The sequence below is a fragment of the Drosophila santomea genome, chromosome 3L (assembly GCF_016746245.2).
Source record: "Drosophila santomea strain STO CAGO 1482 chromosome 3L, Prin_Dsan_1.1, whole genome shotgun sequence".
Classification (NCBI taxonomy): Eukaryota; Metazoa; Arthropoda; class Insecta; order Diptera; family Drosophilidae; genus Drosophila; species Drosophila santomea.
This window is the reverse complement of record NC_053018.2, coordinates 21,470,061-21,488,858: the sequence shown is the minus strand read 5'-3', so window position 1 is coordinate 21,488,858 and position 18,798 is coordinate 21,470,061. Positions and strand designations below refer to the sequence as shown.

At 41.3% G+C, this 18,798-nt stretch overlaps 4 protein-coding genes across 4 annotated transcripts; 1 reads left to right on the top strand and 3 right to left on the bottom strand.

The window, feature by feature from the left end:
• Nucleotides 1–1,568: 1,568 nt before the first annotated feature.
• On the bottom strand, nucleotides 1,569–2,914 carry LOC120450009 (accessory gland protein Acp76A). The gene is made up of 2 exons (XM_039632726.2): nucleotides 1,916–2,914; nucleotides 1,569–1,824 (listed from the first exon to the last, which is right to left on the bottom strand). The coding sequence occupies exons 1-2, from the start codon at nucleotides 2,907–2,909 to the stop codon at nucleotides 1,652–1,654; spliced, it is 1,167 nt and encodes a 388-aa protein (XP_039488660.2). The 5' UTR covers nucleotides 2,910–2,914; the 3' UTR covers nucleotides 1,569–1,651.
• A 1,085-nt stretch (nucleotides 2,915–3,999) lies between these two features.
• On the bottom strand, nucleotides 4,000–4,491 carry LOC120447813. Its single transcript, XM_039629388.1, is given in 3 exon segments — nucleotides 4,000–4,049; nucleotides 4,052–4,234; nucleotides 4,461–4,491. Coding segments are annotated over 3 exon segments (264 nt in total).
• A 6,404-nt stretch (nucleotides 4,492–10,895) lies between these two features.
• LOC120450483 (UDP-glucosyltransferase 2) lies at nucleotides 10,896–13,871 on the bottom strand. Its single transcript, XM_039633530.2, has 4 exons — nucleotides 13,084–13,871; nucleotides 12,828–13,022; nucleotides 12,489–12,702; nucleotides 10,896–12,437 (listed from the first exon to the last, which is right to left on the bottom strand). The coding sequence occupies exons 1-4, from the start codon at nucleotides 13,626–13,628 to the stop codon at nucleotides 11,385–11,387; spliced, it is 2,007 nt and encodes a 668-aa protein (XP_039489464.1). The 5' UTR covers nucleotides 13,629–13,871; the 3' UTR covers nucleotides 10,896–11,384.
• Nucleotides 13,872–14,278: 407 nt separating this feature from the next.
• On the top strand, nucleotides 14,279–17,367 carry LOC120450482 (sideroflexin-2). Its single transcript, XM_039633529.2, has 4 exons — nucleotides 14,279–14,805; nucleotides 15,440–15,708; nucleotides 16,053–16,591; nucleotides 16,648–17,367. The coding sequence occupies exons 1-4, from the start codon at nucleotides 14,790–14,792 to the stop codon at nucleotides 16,805–16,807; spliced, it is 984 nt and encodes a 327-aa protein (XP_039489463.1). The 5' UTR covers nucleotides 14,279–14,789; the 3' UTR covers nucleotides 16,808–17,367.
• The last annotated feature ends 1,431 nt before the right edge of the window (nucleotides 17,368–18,798 follow it).

Sequence of the window (18,798 nt, the reverse complement as noted above, 5' to 3'; positions counted from 1 at the left end):
TTAGAAGATCTGAAGATAATATTTTCTTTAATTTTTGCTTCCAAGAAACTCATATAAAATATTTAAAATTGCAGGTCTGGAACTTGAGTCACTTTGCAAAGCGTTTTCTTTTGATTTTCGGTGTAAATCCCATAATACTGGTTGAAGGCGAAACAAACATCGTGCCTATAATCATATATCTGGTCTAGACATTTGTTATGAAATTTTCAATAAAATCCTTTCGAAATTTGCATGTAACCATTGATAGAAGGAGATATATAGCGATATTTAAATAATGTGTATTGCTTCATCTTACTTATTACTATATATCCATATATATGAGCTGGAACCAATAGACATAAGCCCCTGCCAATGCCATTTGATTAGTTCACGCCCCCTCAAACTTAAATTAACCTTTCGAATACATTAAACAAAATAAATAATCAAATTGCAACACACAGAAATCTGGAATCGACGCCGAGCTAAGGTGGAAATCTTGGTCGCACCACAAGCAAAGTAGTAATAATTTATGCAGTTTCATTTATTTTTCCACGCGCTTTGGACCAAAATAAAGTTTTTCATTTATTCTGGTGTCCACTCGTAAATTGCAAGCAGCTGACATGAGGAGGGTGTGGAACTTTGGATTTGGGGCCAAGCGCAAATAATAACAATTTTTTAAAGTGCTGCCCAGACACTGCATCTATTACACCCCAAACTTAAGATTGTATCTGCATTATCTACGCTGCCGTATCTGATAATGATCAATTGTTGGCCGACGCCTCAGTTGCCGCCTTTTTCTTTATACTTATACATACATATGTATATACATATATATATTTTCATTATTTCGTTTTTTTCTTCTTTTTGTTGCCTTTTAATTAAACGCTCTAGCCGCAAGCGGAGCTCAAGTCGCCGGTGGAGTGGAGTCGTGCATGGGCGGCTGCCCCTTTGAGAGAACCCTCCGATCTTATAGAGGTTGCCGCCTCATTTTGTCAGTCATGCCGTCATTGCTTCATTATCCATGCGCACATCACTCAACGAACACTCTACATGTACTTGGTATGGTATGGTATGGCATATATGTATATGCACTCAATTCCATTCGAGAACTCTGTTCCATTTCATACCCGTATTCATCAGCCCATCAATTGCAACTGCATCTCCGCCCAAATTATTGGCGCACTTTTAAATTTATATCTGTCGCACATATCTCATTTTTTATTTTAAACACCGAATAATAATAAAACGCGACTGGAACCATAATACTTTCTTATATACTAAAATTTGACTCGATAGAAATTTGAACAAAACATAAAATGTTCAACTGCTAATAAGTAATAACTTATGTAGACTGACACAAATGATCGGCAGATTCATTATTTACTTACAGGGATTTCCTTGTGGAGTAAGTTACCTCAACCAAAATAATTTACTTTTTAAAAGGAGTATGAAATGGAATCAAAATGCATTTGACAAGGGTTTTAAAAAAGTGCACCATATAGTAAGAACTAATTTAAATTTAAACACACTAACATAATTATAATTACGTAATTCTTAATACTATGTAAAAAATATAAAATATCACAATATTGTTTCTAGAACTACTTTATATATTTTGCCTTTGTATTAAGCTTCAACCATGTTATTAATGCATAGATATTTAACAAACATTTTATGACTTAAGATCATCGAATTTCTTGGAGCAATTTACTTTGTGAGTCAGTCCATCTAGGTTTTCAACTCGACCAACTGCGTACACGAAGTCACTATCCTTTATGACAAACACAAATGCGCGATTTACTTCGAACGTTTGGGCATTTTGAGTATCAATATCCTCAACTACATCTAAGAGATGGAATAAAATACAATAATAATTTAATTAATAAAATAATTAGTTAATGTGAAAGAAAAGAGAATGAAATTGCATTTCGCTTACTTAAACGTTGGGTGGGTTCAAATTGTACACCATGGTTGACTCTAAAATCATTGATTTTTATGTTGGGTTTCGAACTAAACCCGGAATCTTTAAGCGCGTCGTAAATATTAATTCCATTGAGGAATTTAGCTATATTGTAGTCAAACTTCTCCTTGAATATGGGCAGTATCAAGTGAATATGCTTGGGATCGTTCATTTCCACGTTGACCTGGTTGCTCAAGTTGTCTAAAATGTCCTTGCAGCTGACTCCTTTTCTTGGCAGAAGAATCAACATACCCATGTTTGCCGTAGAGAATCGGATGTATATTCCTTTGGCCTCGTCCGTGGACATTGTTTCAAACATGGCCAAGGAGTGCATCATGGGCACACATAAGGGGGCTTTCGAGCCATATCCGGTGCCATGCTTCTTGACAAAATATCTGTTTATCTGCGATTGGAAAGGAGTACTCCAACGGGGAGTAACTGACATTCCACTGAGGGCTACAATGTTTTCAGCCGCGTTTGTCTTCTTAGCTTGGACAAAGGAGCCGAGTACATCATCCAAATGTGGGGACAACCAATTGTCCATTGATATTGAGGGTTTTACATCTTTTGCTACATCATACTTCTTGGCACTCGTTATCAGCAATTCGTTTATCAGACGTAACTTTTTCGATAGCGGTAGTCTCTGAGACACAGCCACCTTATTAGCCATCTCGAACTTGGCTCTCGAGGCTTTGTTATATCTCAAGCCCCATTTCTGGATTTCCATTCTTGCGTCGGGGTCTCCTGTGCCGGTGATCAAGTTCCTTTCCAATGTAATGCTACTCTCGATTGCCTTAGCGGCATAGATCTCAAAGAGAATTAACTCTATATTCAACAATGATAGTACATAGTTATCGGGAGTGTATCTATCAATTTCCTTTAACATTTGTAGAGATACATTTTGTTGGAATGTGCTTTGAAACAGAAGGAACACGCACAGTACTGAGTACTTTAGTTGATGGCAGGCCATTTTCCACAACCTTAATAAGCCCTTTAAACGAACGTTGTTCTTATATATACATGCAAGGGGAATGACCCTTTAGATCTTGGATCGCCCTTAATACACAGAAACGAATGGAAATTAGTACGGATTTCTGTCACTGTTATTAAATGTCATGCCTTCTATCCTCTTGCCAACGAAGAGTCCATCATGTTAATTTATAGTGTGCATAGTATAACTAAAATCAACAACTATATCACGCAGCAGCGAAATATCTTGCTTAGCCAGTGTTATGCTTTCATTAAATTCTCAAGTTCTAGAGTCCTCAAGTCTTAGGCACGCACTTGCATGCACCGACTGAATGTGATAGCCACCCACTCCCGCCTGGCAATATGTTAATAGCACTATGCGTCACTTGCATCTTGGCGCATTGCAATCCGCCTCCAATTTTCCCGCCTGTGTGTGTGGGTGTCTTTTCGTCCGACTTCAGTCTGCCAACTGTCTGCTTTCCTCCATGGACAATATGGTCGCTGCCTGGTGGGTGCTTGCGGTTTTCTGATTTATAACACTGTTTACACGCCCTGCCAAAAAGTTTGATTTACTGGCTATTGGACCGTCGGCCACGTGTGCCCATTCGATTGCCATAACTCATACGACCCGTTGGCCATCGTACTGAGCAAAAGGACTCACGCTTGCGCAGATGGAAGTAACCATATTTTATATTATACTAGCATAGGTTTCTCAATTTCTCCAAAGAGTGTTGCAAGTATTATATCTTGTTATTATTATTTGCATATAGCAACTTGTTGGGAAGGGAGTTCTCCACCTTTATATCAATCAATACCAACTTTGATTCTGCAAAGAAATGCATTTTTCTTTCCAATGTCATAAAAAGAAAACTATAAATCTTTGGAAAGGTATCACAGACGTAGTGTGTGGAAAACGATTGAAATACAGCAAAATTCATTAATTTCTGCATCCTCATAATAACTGTGAAACTATTTTTATCTCCAACTCATCAAAGGCAAGCCGCTCATTTTCCTCCGATTACCCATGCATTTCCTATATGAGTAACTGTTCACGGTGCATCCGCGTTGATGATGATGAAGTTGATGCCTGATTAGCTGGACAGACCCGATCCTCCTGCTCCAGGCACTCCCCCTCCTCTCAATTTACTCCGCCCCTTCGCCTGCCTGTGTGCATGTTCATTTCAGCCCGGTCCGCAGGCGGCCACCTCACACATTCGCCCATCACACTTCCTTTGAAGTGGCACCGCCATCTCGGCCGAGAGTCGGATCTCTCTGGACAGTTCAGCCACGTCGAAAGCCACCCGTGCGAAAAAAGTACGATAAAACCTAATCGAAAGGCCACTCAAGTCGAAGTACAGGAATGCCCTTAAATATTATATACTTAGGATTATAAAGTTTTTTATCAAGGGCTGCATAAGTTGTGTACAATGTTTGGTATGGTTAAACCGTTGTACCGTAAAGCTTAAGTAAGTTGAGCTCGAGTGCTAAGAGGAAGTTTTATGCTTATCAATAGTGTCGGGAAAGGGTATTTTGATATTGCCCAAGCGGTTACATCCCGACCATAAAAGCGGCAAAACGGTCATGTTGGATCGCCGCTCTTATCAACTTGTCCAAAAGCTTTTGCGCTCGTTCAAATCAATTTGAAGCGGTTGGCATCGGCATCTCGGGAGATCTCAAGCGGGGTACCTCCAGTGTTGCCAGTTTGTCTTTTTTCCGCATAAATCGTGAGAAGACCAATACATCATTGAAAATAAGTCAGTAATTTTAAAAAATTATAAAACTATAAACTTATTGATTAGAGGTAAAACTGTTCTTATATTACTAAAAGCATTCAATTGATTTTTGAATGAAATCTAGTAGTATTGTCCTTGACTTTATGTTTAACGAAATGAAGTTTTTAGTTTGCAAATGAAATTTTTCGCTCTTTCAGATTTTTGGAGCTAAATAAGTGCTGGTATATTTTTCGTAAAACGTCTTATATATTGTGGTCCAATTTAAATGCAAAGCCTTACAAATAGTATTACTATTTATGAGTTCATCAATGAACGAGTTTTATTTAACTTAGTATTGAGTGTTACCAATGCCAATTCAGAATACACATGTATAGATATTTAAATAAAATATATTTATATATGTTGATTTCTTATATTTCCAGTATATTGTTTTAAACAGATTTAAAATCGCAGGACCCTTCCTATCGGCAAGTTCAGGCCTTTCCTTATTGACACCACTGGGAGCCACACACATCGGAAATGTGCGCATGCGCGGCAGATTCGAAGGTGGGTCGCTGTCGGCAAACTGACACATAGAGGGCGATGGTGATAGTGCCGCCCCGCTGCCCCAAAACCCCGCAACCCCGCAACCTCGCCACCCGGCCGCCGAGCAGCTCTCTTGGCTTTTTGCGCATTTGGGCCAGCTGTTGGCGGCTTTTTGCCGGTCGGTTGCTTCGGCTTTGTTCTTTGCCGGCAGCGTTTAATGGTTGATTTTGCTCACTCGATTTTGGATTTTTTTGCGCCACAGTTCGGTGTTTCGTTTTGTAGTTTGCGGTGCTTTTTGCTGCCTTTTTATTAAATTATTATTTACTTTTATTACAAAGCGCGACGGCCGCATGGCAAATTGATGCGATATTTCAATTTGCGACGGCCACAAAGCAAGCGATTGTGTGGGGAAATAAATATATCTATGGGGCCGCTGCTGCGCCTACACTTGAACTTCAAAGCGCTTTCCCAACCCTTTTGCCAATAAAATCTCTTCGCTACCAAAAATAAAACTTACTCACACCGTGGCGGACCCATGGAAATGCTCGACTTCAAAGCAAATTCGAGGACGCTATCCGGGGGAATCTCTCGCATAAACAAAGCCAAAGCCAAAGCCAATTGAAATGCTTCTAAAGAGAATTTGCTCTTTGTGTATTTGCTGCTACTTAAGTTGGCAGACCTCCTGGCATCCGCACCCCTTTCCCCTCCCGCCGATTTGTCTTGCCCGTCACTTTTTAATTGTTGTCAACCCACACACAAGGGAACCAGAGCGGTAGGGCTAAGCGACAACTCACTGAGCGAAAAACAATTGAATTAAGTTTAAAATGCCTACCAGCCCATTATAGGATGTGCTCAGAACCAAATTGGTCATTACATTTTGTTTGTGGTGTTGAACTTGGTACTTCAGGCTCAACGTTGAGTATTAAATGATTTTATGTAGTTCTTGAGATTTAAAACAAATGTTAAATACTAAGAAACAGTTTGATGTGAGCTGCATAGCGCCTTGTTCTAGAGCTGCAGTTAATATTAAAAAAAACCTTTGTACATATTTACAATATCTTTATTATGTATTATGTAATTTCCTCTGCTGCATTTTCCACTGTGCAGAGATGGAGCATTTTACATGGAGCTGGCCGCACCCAAGTCGGGCACATGAAAAAGACATCAAAGCAAATCTTGACAAGCGTATATGCCTCTTATCTGCATCGAGCGAAACCAGGCGGAGGAAGCGAGCGGGGGCGGGAATGGAGAATGGTGAATGGTGAATGGGGGGGTGGGGGATCGGGGGCAGGACACTAGGAGCACATGCACACTCGAACATCCACAGGAAGTGCCTTCCGCTCGGCACTGCACTGCACTGCACAGTTCTGTTTCTGGTCTACTCCTTATGGGATACATTTCCTGCTGTTGCCGCCCCCGGAGCGCCACGCCCCCTGAACGCACTCATACACCCACGGGCAAGTTTTAGCCGTGTTCGAATGCATTTTAAAGTTGGCAACAAAAGCAAACACACTCATAACCGTGACAGCCGCAATAAAGTTTCGCCCAAAAATAGTCATGTGAAGTGTGGGAAAGGGTTTTTGGTCAACCAAATTGGACTTTTGGTACTTGGGTACTCAAATAAAGGACATGGGGAGACTTGTTGGAGAACTTTGCGAACACACTTGTTTCTGCTCCGCAGGGGAGTAATAAAAGTGAGTACCCAACTAGGTGCGCCTATGTGCTTTAATTACGTACTCAGTAGCACAGAATAACATCGAGGCATTTTAATCGGTAAATCAACACTTCGTTACGGCCCAAACTTTAATATAATGCTGCAACTACTTTACCTGCAATATAGAAATAAATGTATTTATTGAGTATTTGAATAGGAAATCGAGGAAGTTGCATTTAAACTTACTCGCCTAAATGAAAAACATTACTTCTTGCTTGTCATTTTGTACCTAGGACTTCGCAACTTGGACTTAGACTTAAAATACATTTACATCCAGAAATAAATTAAATTAGTTTCCTACAAATTAACTTTCTTTAAATCTAAATACAATTTGTTATATGAACCATGGGATCTCTCAGCTTGAACACTGCATTTCTGTTGAATTGCCGCTTTCCTTTCATATCCTTATACGTTCCAAAATCCTGGCTAACATTTGAAAGATAATTCACTTGAGGTATTGTGATACCTGCGGACTTTGATCCGGGTTATAGCACTGGCAGCTGGTTTTTCTATCTTAACTTCGCCAGGAGGCCCCTACGCCATCCCCCCGTGGGGTTCATTCTATCCATATACTCTGCCCCCTACTTACTTATTCTGAGGTTGTTTTTCCTTGCTGCTGCAACAGCTGCCGCATTTTGTATCTTTTCTTTCGCTGCTGTTGACGTTTATGCAAATTGTGTTGTTATTTTTTGTGTGTCACCCAAAAAACAGCAGAAAAAAACAGAAATCTGGGAAAGCCTCTGCTCGGACCTGTCGACTTCTCCAATCGATAAATGCAAATTTGCGCAAACGAAACCAGGAACACTTCCCTTGTTATCCTTTTCAGAGGATTTCAGCTGAGGATTTCCCTCACATTTAATTTAATTTGTGAATTATGAATCTTAAATTGAAGACTGTAGCGGTCGACATTGAGGACAACTAAATCATTCGGCCACTGCTCCATTTACATCCCGGCCAACTTTGTCCTGTCCTCGTTGCGTAACTCCAAAACTCCAAAGTAATTAAATTGAAACAGAGTGCAAAATGCACACAAAAGCCGGAAACTCCATGTGCGGGGCAATGGGGAGCATGGCACATGTCCGTGTTGGAGCTGCACTGTAATATACTTTATGAGCTATACAAGTCAAAAATGTTTCTAGAAACCAATACAGTATGACATAAACAACTAATTATATATAGAACATAATATATTTAATTATCAACATTATAATAATATCTATATGGATATCTATAGAAATAAATGTGATCCTCAAAAAGCGTGCTGAATTCAGAGAGACTCGCCACCCTGTTTTGAGTTTAGTTTTTTTCCGTGTGCATTGCGTGGGATTTGCCGTGGCAAGAGTCAAGTGTGTTCCCAACAAAAGTGTTGAAAATACCGAGGGAGGGGAGGGAAATGAAGCGAGCAAGGCAACTGGCAGCATGTTGACAGCACATATGCTCCCCTCCTTGTTCAGCCCCCTACCCCATTCCTTTGGTTCTGTACGAAGTTATAGTTATGATGATTGTTGATTTAGAGTTCTTAGTTTTTAGTTTGCCAGATGGGCCGAGGAGGGATTTGTGTAGCATGCAATTAATTTTGCAGCCCCACTTCAAAGGAGCTGAAAGGAGCCGCCCGTGGACAGATGATGACAACAACTCGGCAGCTCCGTCAATGGGGCCTTTGATGCCGTGCCTCCCCATTGCATCCCGATCCCAATACCAATCCCCATGGGACCCTGACAGCAGTGCTAATGGGACACGGAGATGCGCGCAGGGGAAGCCCCAGTGGCGGCCAAAACCAATTCGAACTCTTTCTGTTCCCATGGCCGTAACCCGAGACCTCGGAATGTCAAATTCTTGCAGTGCACTGAAAAAAACCTTTTCTAAATCCAATAGAAAAAAAAACGTGCAACATAATGTTAAGGAGTAAAAGGCGTACTGGAATGTTTTCATCATAATTAAAAATGTAATATATATAAATTAAAATTAAATCTTTTCATATATCGCCTTATAAAAACATAAAATTAAAATCTACAAACATTTCTATTTATTAACTTATAGTACGGCTTTTTACTAATTTAATAATAATCATTTTAACTTATAGATGCTGATCATTAAATCTACGAGTAGTAAGACTGGTATTTGTAATATACTTAATAAACTAAATATTTCATAAAATATTTAATTTATTTACAGATTTAACAGATTTAATCTATCAGATTTTTTATCTGCTTTTACGTTTTTGGATGGGCATGCTAAATCAGGCATTTTTGGTGCCTGAGATTCATACGGGCAATCTGACGGACAAACGGGCATTACCAGATTGACTCGGCTAGTGATCCTGGTCAAGAATATATGTACTGTATTGGGTCGGAAACGCTCCCTTTCACTCTACAAGTTCGGAGGCTTGGGAGCGTTGTATTTAGTGGAAAACTTAGCTCTAGCCAAAAGTTACGATATTTTCTGACAGTGTACAACCCCCTTCTCATGTGTTCATGCTGCGGCCGACTGCACTGGCCGCCTGTCAATGCGAGAAGTCTTCACTTGACTCTGCCGCTCTTCTTGCGGTTGACATCGCGACTGGCGGTCGAGCCCATGGCCTCCACTCCAGTTGGTCCCCTTTCCACCATCTATCCACCATCTATACACCATCTTTCCCAGTCTTGTGCCCCTGTGACAAGTGTGGCTGTGATGGAACACCAAATAGGACTGTCGGGTTATAAAGCTGACAGCGAAATAGAGTAGAAGTGGACCGCCATTAATGGGGCTTGAACTTGGAATCCGATGAGCGCCTGTGATGGGTTCAAATATTACTTCTTGCCTTTAAAAGTTGAAGGGCTGAAGCTTAATAACATATTTAAACGTGAAAAAATAGTAAAAAATTAAAAAATCGGAATATTTTGAATATGACTGGGAATTCTCCTCTCTATTCGGGCAAGTCTATGAAGATTGGGCTCCAGAATTAATCTTGATTTCTCGGAGTCATGTCCATCATGTCACTTGTGGTTTACATATCAAATTTCCAATGTCTAACCAAAAATATGTGCATAAAGAGAGCAAACCAGATTGCGTGTGCATTTTCCTCCCAGGGTTCTTCAGTAGCTTACCTACGACATGTGTGCAGAAATACAGTTTTATTAACAGGCAGCCGGAGGAGGAAAGCAAGTGAAAATGCAGCACCCTCAGGGCCCACATGCATCCCACGAATTTCCACTCGCCTGCTTTCGTTTTCCCTTTGTCTACGTGTGTGGACTGATGAAAGCAAACAGGTGACTTTGCTGCCACAACTGGCATCCTGCCATCCTTTGCGGAGCATCCGCCGCCGCATCCGCATCCACATTCGCGGCACATCCTCAGAGACACTTGAGGCGCACTCGGCTTAAATGAAGTGCACACGCCGCCATGCACATCAAAGCCTGCCGACATTAGCCCAGTGCAGTCGACTAATTAGCCACGCCCCTTGCCCCGAGATGCCATAATTAACGCTAACTGCTCTACGCCAACTAAAAGAATTTTGAATTTGTGCAAGGAGAGTTCAAACAAAACGTGCAACAAATGGAAATGTGCGAAACGGTATAGGAATTTAAGTAGAATTCAAATAAACGGTGATATATAATTTAAACAAATATGTGAATTCAATGAGTTGATGCTTAATGAAAACAAATTTCAGACCTAGAGGCTATTTTATATTTTATTCAACAATTCATACATGTCTTTATAAAATATTCTTACTTTAAAGTATTCAGAACAACTAAGCCGAATTTAAAACGGCAGAGAGTTTTCCCATCGTAAAAAGGGAACCTCATTATACATATGTACTATAAAAACATTTAAGATTTTAATTTCAGCTCGAAAGTAAGATAGATATTTTATCAATACTCAGTTGCTTTTGAGCTGAACCGTTGCAGTTGAACCGCATTTGTTTCTATCCAGCTTAGTATTTTAGAAAATATACGAAAGATGTCAGTCTTTGAATTGAAATATTAATTGAAGGGAATAGCGGTAATGGGTTTTGACATTAATATCAGAATATTAAATCAATTTCAAATACCCAATTTATTGTTATACTTTGTCAGTAAAAATATCCTCTGTTCAAAGTTTGAACGTTCGTTCACACGCAATACAAATATTCAAAATATTTACAATTTATAAATTTTAAAACTTATCGAAATACAAAACCACAATTATTAACAAAAATCACACTTAACACTAGACGATATTTTGATGTATAGGTTTATAGTTTTAGTGGATACGCTTTGTGACACGGATTATAGGATCGGAATGTACTCCGTGAACAATCAAGGACCTAATAGTTGGGCCACGTACGCATTGACAGTGTGCAACTTTTTTATAATTATGGATTGTCCAGTGAATAAATCCCCACCCCAAAGCCCTGCTTTCCCGTCCTCTTGTTAGGTCAGTTTACGACCTTAGTCCTAACATGAGGTTATGAAATCGAGACAAACATCCTTTCTATGTGATCCACCGTAAGTTCTAGTAATAAGTTCCGTCGGGAGATATATCGTTATGAAAACCTTCGTTCTGCTTCCTCTTGTGATGTCTTTCGATCGCTTGAGTATATCCGCTGCTGATTCACGTACAGCTGCAAGGGCGGTACCTGTCCGAGCAGTTGAATCGGAGGTGGGGGAGTTAGGTCCAGTGGCGTAGTGGACGCTGTTGATGGACTCGTCGGTGAGTTGGAGCTCATGCTTGAGGAGCTGGACCGAGCCGATAAAGATTGAGCGGATCGCGTTCTCCTGAGCGACTCTGTTCCCATGGATCTACCACTCCCCTGGTCACCATAGCTATGAACTCTGCCAACCACCTTTAGGTTGGTTCTGTATGGTGGCTGATCCTGCGCGGCTTGGCTGTGGTAGGATTTTCTTAGTATAAAGCAAATGGCCAGGAAGGGAATGGTTAAAATTCCAAAAAAGCCCACTGCTATGATCAGCAAAACATCCACACCTTCAGCTCTCCAAAAGTTTAACGTATTGGCGTGGGATTTTAGAAAGTCAGCTCCTCCAGATTCCAAAATAAGCTGTATTTTTCGCACTGCTTTTCCAACTGGCGTGGAGTCCCTGCTAATCAGTCGTTCTTTCAGTTGACCCAACTTTTCCACATAGCTGGAATTCAGGGTGAGCTGTCTTATCCCGTGGAGCAGGGAATCGTAAGTTATCGAGTCGTAGCCCACGGCCACGGAGACTCCATGTCGCTGCAAGCGCTTAGCCATCACCTCCTGTTCGGCAAGAATGGGTATAGCAAGTATTGGCTTTTGTCCACTAATCGATTCCCAAACGCTCAACTGACCGCAGCTGCTAACAAACATCTTGACCTGCGGATGGTGAAGAATTGCCTGCTGTGGCCACCAGTCAGCAATCATAACGTTTTCCGGCAGCACCTGGTCCGCCGTGAACTCTTCCCTTTCCCACTTTAGCAAGAAGTGGAACTCCTTGAGATGGCCAAACACATCCAGAATAATGGCCAACTTTTCCTGAGGCAGCTGAGCTGTTTCCACATCGGCGCCCAGGCTAAAATAGATAACCCCACTAGGAGCGGATTCCATGAACGACAGAAGATGCTAGAAATAATTCAAGTTAGTGGTTAGAAGCTACCAATGCTTTTAACTCACCTTTGGCAAATGAGAGTCATTTGAGTTGCTCAAGTGCAGGCCGCCCACCTCCACCATATTGGGCAAATATGCTCGTGGATAATGTAAGCCTGGATGGGAGTTGATCAAGGCCAAACTGAGATTCTTTGTCAGATCTCTATAAAGCGGCAGCTCTTTTACGAGCAGTTCAAAGTGATTGGTGTACACGGACTGCTGGGAGATCAGGTGGAAAAAGCTGTAGAACACAAAAATAACGATCCTGTCACATTAAATCTAATAGATATTTTACGAGGACTATTTTCAGACAAATAGTATTAATTGCTGAGGAATAATTTAAGATTTACTGAAGGAGGATCGTACTTGTAAGTCAGGCGCTCAAAGGTGCTCATAAGTGAGTTTAGAATCCGCTGCCTCGTGTTCATTCTCTCCGTGAAGGGTAGGAAATTGCTGGGATCCAGTGAGGATGATTGGGGATTGCCAAACATGTTATTCAGCCAGGAGTTCGCGCCGGTGGGACTGACGGCAACGGTGGGTATGCCATAATAGAAGGCCAAGCTAAAAGAAAACAGATTTCCATTTGAAGTAGATACCTTATGAAACCCGTTTCTAGACTCACCCTAGCAGAGCATCGCTTAGGAACAAGTCCACTATGAGTAAGTCGAACTTTTCGCCGCTTGTCAGGAGTTTTCGGACCTGGGAATCCGACAGCAAGATGTCCACATTGGTGGTGCCCGCGTAGATCAGCCGGGTGAAACGTTCCATCACACTTTGCGCTCGCATTTCCTCGGCCTCGAAACTCATGCCCATGTCGAGCCAGTTTTCCCGCAGTCCTTCGATGCGCAGCTCCCTGATTCTGGGTATTTCAGCATCCACGTCTTCCTGCGCGGCATGTGGACTGATCAAAGTCACGGAGTGGTTTCCCGGACTCTCCACCAATTCCTGCAGCAATCTCCGGCCAAAGAGATAGTGCGATTTCCAGACACTGGGAAACACTGCCAATATATTGGCGCCCAGGACGATGCCGCAGAGCAGCGAGCCCAAAAACACCTGCAGGATTCGCATTTTGTGTTTGTGGATAATATCCGCAGTGGCCTTTGCATCCGCTTCTACGTTCGCATCCGCATCTGCTTTTCCGGTTTTTTTTCGCAAAAACACACACATACACTGGCACTCAGCCCATACACAACACACGCACGAGCACAGGGCTTCTATTATTATCTGCTGCTTGTGCTCCCGGTTTTTCCGCCGATTTTCATCATCTTGCTGCCACGATGCGATGGCACAATATCCCAGCTGTTAAAAAAACACACAAATCGCCAAATAAAGTGCAGTGCAAAGGTAACGAAAGTGAAAAGAACGGCAGCAACAACTGCGGCTGTGTCGGCGCTTCGTGGGAATGACATTCAGAGATGTCCCGCTAGCTGTGCAGACCGGCAAACCTAGCTATTTTGCAGCTGAGAGTAGCATCAGCGTTGGATCATTTCTCAGGTGTCCTAAAATCAAGCAGGGTGCTATTGTAACGAACTTGTGCAAAGAGAAGAGCTGAATACCTGACTTTGCAACCATCATTAATAAAAATCACTGAATAATCCAGTATTACGGAAGTTGTGTCGAATTGATATTCAAAGTAAGTACTGTTTGTTACTTGTATGTTGTATATGCCCTTTTTTGATTTGCATATTTTAGTGCGGACATGAACCTTTAGCTATTTTATTAAACTGCTTGCTTGTATCCATCGCAGGCAGTGTAAGTGCTTGTCTTTGTATTTCCCATCTGACCCACGCACGGTCTCACTAGTGTGCAAAACCACCCCCACCCGCCACTCTGCTTCTTCTTCCTCGCCATCGCAGTAAACAATTTGAAATTTGCATTTATAGGCTACTGAGTTGCTGCCAATCATCTAACAAATTGCTCGACAAAAGAAGTGTTTAATTGAGTAGTTGCGGCGTACGCAACAAGTACAAGCGTATGCACAAACTCATTGAAGAAAAAACAAATAGAGAGCGGCAAACAAAACAACTTTTTGGCAAATTGGAAGAGTGCCAAAAAACGGCGAGCGACATAAAAAGTGAACATTTGAACCGCATTACGAAGCAGAAAGTGAAACGAACAGCTGGCGGATCAGGTGCATGGTTTACACGAATCATTTGCTGTTAAATCGGCCCTAAGCAAACACCTAAGGTGAAAATCTGGTCAAAAGCACAAACAGCAGCAACAACAAGAGCAGCAACGAGCCGTAATAAACCGGCAACAGCTGAAAGCTACTGCTTACGTAAGCCGCTCGCAATTACAAGCAGTTAGTCCAGTGGATCTGCATCCAAAATGTCGCAGGTATCAAGTAAGAATCAAATTGCCCCCAACTTTGTATGGGCTCCCACGAAAATCGAATCAATTGAGCCCAGAAGTGAATACATACACAGAGGAGTCATGGAAATATGTTTGAGCCGTGTTAAATGAGTCTTTGCTTGTGTGTCTTTTGCTCAAATAAACCACATAAAAGCATATCACTTGATTCCACTGATAGCCTCCTCATTATCCAATCAGCTTAGTCGTGTTTTTTGTCAAAAGCTCTTCGAAAACATAAGACTGTTTATGACAGCAGGAAATACTTATTATTTGCTTTTCAAGATCTTAAAATGCTTACTTATGTGTTCAGACACAACAGTTTTCAGTATTAAATCCCTCTATATTTATTAATAGCTTTTTTTCCTTTTTTTTAATACATAAAAATGTTTCTACTTTTACTGTTATTTTTACCTGTTTCCTTGATTTCTTGAGCTAGTTAGCTAGCTAGCTTATAATATTTGAGTTAATATAGTATAAGTATAACTTCCTTCAAGACAAACCCAAACTTTAAATATTACCATCATCTAAAACCCCGGTCGTTATAAATCTGGAAAGTGTATGATATTTGTGAGAGCCCATAGATACGAATAGTCTTGCCCACTGACCCAACCAATCCTTAACCCTAGCCCTTATCGATGTGGACAAGCCGCTCTTCGATCTCAGCACCTTCGCGGGGCGCTTCCAGTACTTCGCCTGGATGACGGATCCCCGGACCGTAGTCCTCTCCAGCGATCGCCTGCTGGAAGCCAAAACCATGGTGGAACGCTACCGGAAAGGCGAGCAGTCGCCGCAGTTGAAGTCGGAGGAGGTGCACTACAACATGAAGCTATACAACTCGGCCTTTCATCCGGATACTGGCGAGCTGCAGAACTTTTGTGGTCGCATGAGTTTTCAGGCAAGTCTCGAGATGGGTTTGGCACGTGGGTGCTGAAAATAGAATGGTCTGGCGTGAACAGTTGTGAATGGTTTGCCAAAAACACAGGGGAGGCACGATATCAAGACCAATTGCATAAAAGGCCAAAATATTAAAGGCAAATGATTACTTGCAAACTTTTTAAATGTTCATTATTCATAAACTGTCCTGTAAATTATTCTTTAAGTGTAATTAATCATCTTTAAATATGGTTGTTTTTTGCATGAAGGATCCATTTCTCTTAAGAGCTTTTTTAAATCGATTTATAAAGATTTCATCTGTTGACCAGTCTCACTAATTGCCGTGTGCTTTTGGCCTATCTTCAGGTACCCGGTGGCATGCTGATCACTGGTGGTATGTTGGCCTTCTACCGCACCGTGCCCGCCGTCGTGCTTTGGCAGTTCATCAACCAGTCCTTCAACGCGGTTGTCAACTACACGAATCGCAATGCCAATTCGCCCACCAGCGTTACGCAGCTGGGCGTGGCTTATGTATCCGCCACGACTTCGGCCCTAGTAGCTGCTATTGGATGCAAGAACTATTGGTCGAAGAAAGCGACTCCGCTGTTCCAAAGATTTGTGCCCTTCGCGGCTGTGGCGGCGGCCAATTTCGTCAACATTCCTCTGATGCGACAAAACGAGATAATCAATGGCATAGAGGTGAAAAACGGCGAGGGTGAGGTCGTGGGCCAGAGCAGAGTGGCAGCCATCAAGGGAATAGGTGAGGTGGTTGTGTCCAGGATTGCGATGGCGGCGCCCGGTATGCTGGTGCTGCCATTGATAATGGAGAGGCTGGAGAAACTGCCTGCCTACAGGCGCATCAAGTGGATTAATGCTCCATTCCAGACCCTATTGATTGGGTGCTTGTAAGTAAATTTACCCTCGACCACTAGTTCTTTCAGCTAATATATCTTTTCTTTAGCCTTTGCTTTATGGTGCCCACTGCCTGCGCCCTGTTTCCCCAGCAGTGTTCTTTGGACACTTCGATTATGCGCACCTTCGAGCCCGAACTCTACGAGGACCTCGAGAAGACAACCCAGGGCAATGTGCCCAAGCGTGTTTACTTCAACAAGGGTCTGTAAGATCGGATCGATAATAATGCTGGAATTGATGGAAGACAATTGTGTGTTGGTGGTATCCGTTCTCGTCATGTTTTATGTAGCATTTACTGTTGTAGATGGCGCAATTTTGCAGTTGCAGTTGTTCCTTGTCATATGTCAATTGTCGTAGTTGCTAAGCTAAAATGAATCTCCGCTCTATTTAAATGTTATATATAAAGCTGCTACGGTTTAAGTTTCTTAAATTGAATGGTCTTATATAATGCTAAAGTGTAGCAAAAATTAACATACCCCACAAAATGTATTTGCTCGTATTGAAAACCGTAGCAGGGCTAGCACTTAATGGGTATTAATGTTCATATATGTATGTCCCAAACAGTGTTCACGTTATTTATTATTTTAAAATATGATCGTTAACGTAACGAAAACTGCGATAATTGATAATTTAGATCCATTCGGAAGCTAACTAAAGTGAGATGCTTGCCCAAAAATATAGAAACACCAACAAAACCACCCAGGAGAAAGCTTTTAAAAGCGACTAATAACTAACAAACAAAAGTCGTTGTGTTTCATTAGAGGACTAATTTACTCATTGTTTGAAATAAAAGTTAAAAAATAATACTAAAGTTTCACGGGTTTTAAAAACGGTTTTATTAGTATGTATCCTGTATAAGTATATATATCATTATATATAACGCTGCGGGGCTGTCGTTTATTAAGATATTCCGTTTCCTTCATCGTGTTGTAAAGTTTACAAAATGTGCAAAACACAACTAGGTAGCTATAGAATATTCGGCCTTAAACGTTGACAGAGGGGTACTCTTTCTCATTGTTCGACTTTTTATCGATCGGTTGGTTCGCATTGGGTGCTACCGCCGTAAGTAGTTTTTTTAAGACTTTCTCAAGGTACAATTTCGTTTTCATATAATTTTATATATAGTTTTAGGTGTTTTTTTTTGTTGGCACTGTTGCTTAAATATCTCTTTATCTCTGTGCTAATTATTGATGGAAAAATTCAACACTCAGATGTACAATATGTAAAATGGTTTATCTTATGCTAACAAAAACCAAAAAGGAAAAAAATCTCAGCAGTTATGCCCATGGCCCGCACATTTCGGGGGCCGTGGGCAACACATGCGCTGCCTGGCAGCAAAATTTCGATTCCATTTCGCATTAGCTTGTAAAAAGTGGATCGACTTGTGCCTTAAAAATGGAATTTATCGTATTGATCAGCAAACACTGTTTAATACATTTTTGTTATCTTAATTATTTTGTGGCAAAACGTTCGACACACAATTATTTACGGGGTTCTGGGACCGTTTTAACTTCGACTTCAATATTCATTAATTGTATTCTTAGTTGTTTATACTGACTGAGGCTTTCAACAATAAATTGGCATTTCAAACTTGATTAATGCTTAAGTAAGTTTTCCTAGATGTTTGGCTCTTAGCTGGGAAAGCTCGTTCAAAATCGTAGGGGTTTTCTTTGCAAAAATCTTATGGGCTAGAGCAACTAGCTTAGCAAGCTTCCTTTTGACCAGGAACTTCTTATCCGTATTTAGCTGCCTAATCAAAACTCATTCGTTGCTTTAATAAAGCCGTTTTTCTATTCAAAACTTGTCCTGCTTCGAAACTTAAGGTTGCTCTACAATAAAAACTCTTCAAAGTGGACATGGATCCTATTGATTTCTATGGTTGTGCGACTTAGCACTCGAATATTTTGTGGGACCAACCTAATTTAAGTTCTATTCTTCCAAAAGCATCTAATATCGCACTCTTGCAACCCTCGACGGGCTGCCCTTCGTTCCTGAGCTTTAAAATTTAGAATATTCTGACTTTCACTTACCACATCAGCACACATCTCTCCCATCCTTATCAAATCGAATCAGTCGAGCTTCGGCTGGAAACAATTCCGAGCCTTGGGCCAAGGAGAGTTGTTCGCGATCCTATAAATCCAAGTAACCTATCCATTCTGGCATATCAAGCTTTCTTCTTCGAACTCTCAACACACGTTAA

Coding starts and splice junctions, on each gene's coding strand:
- LOC120450483 (XM_039633530.2), bottom strand. CDS start 13,628: ATGTGTGTGTTTTTGCGAAAAAAAACCGGAAAAGCAGATGCGGATGCG. Junction 13,023..13,083: donor CTAAGCGATGCTCTGCTAGG/GTGAGTCTAGAA, acceptor GTTTTCTTTTAG/CTTGGCCTTCTATTATGGCA. Junction 12,703..12,827: donor TTTGAGCGCCTGACTTACAA/GTACGATCCTCC, acceptor TGTGTTCTACAG/CTTTTTCCACCTGATCTCCC.
- LOC120450009 (XM_039632726.2), bottom strand. CDS start 2,909: ATGGCCTGCCATCAACTAAAGTACTCAGTACTGTGCGTGTTCCTTCTG. Junction 1,825..1,915: donor TGAACCCACCCAACGTTTAA/GTAAGCGAAATG, acceptor TCCATCTCTTAG/ATGTAGTTGAGGATATTGAT.
- LOC120450482 (XM_039633529.2), top strand. Junction 15,709..16,052: donor GTGGTCGCATGAGTTTTCAG/GCAAGTCTCGAG, acceptor GCCTATCTTCAG/GTACCCGGTGGCATGCTGAT. Junction 16,592..16,647: donor ACCCTATTGATTGGGTGCTT/GTAAGTAAATTT, acceptor TCTTTTCTTTAG/CCTTTGCTTTATGGTGCCCA.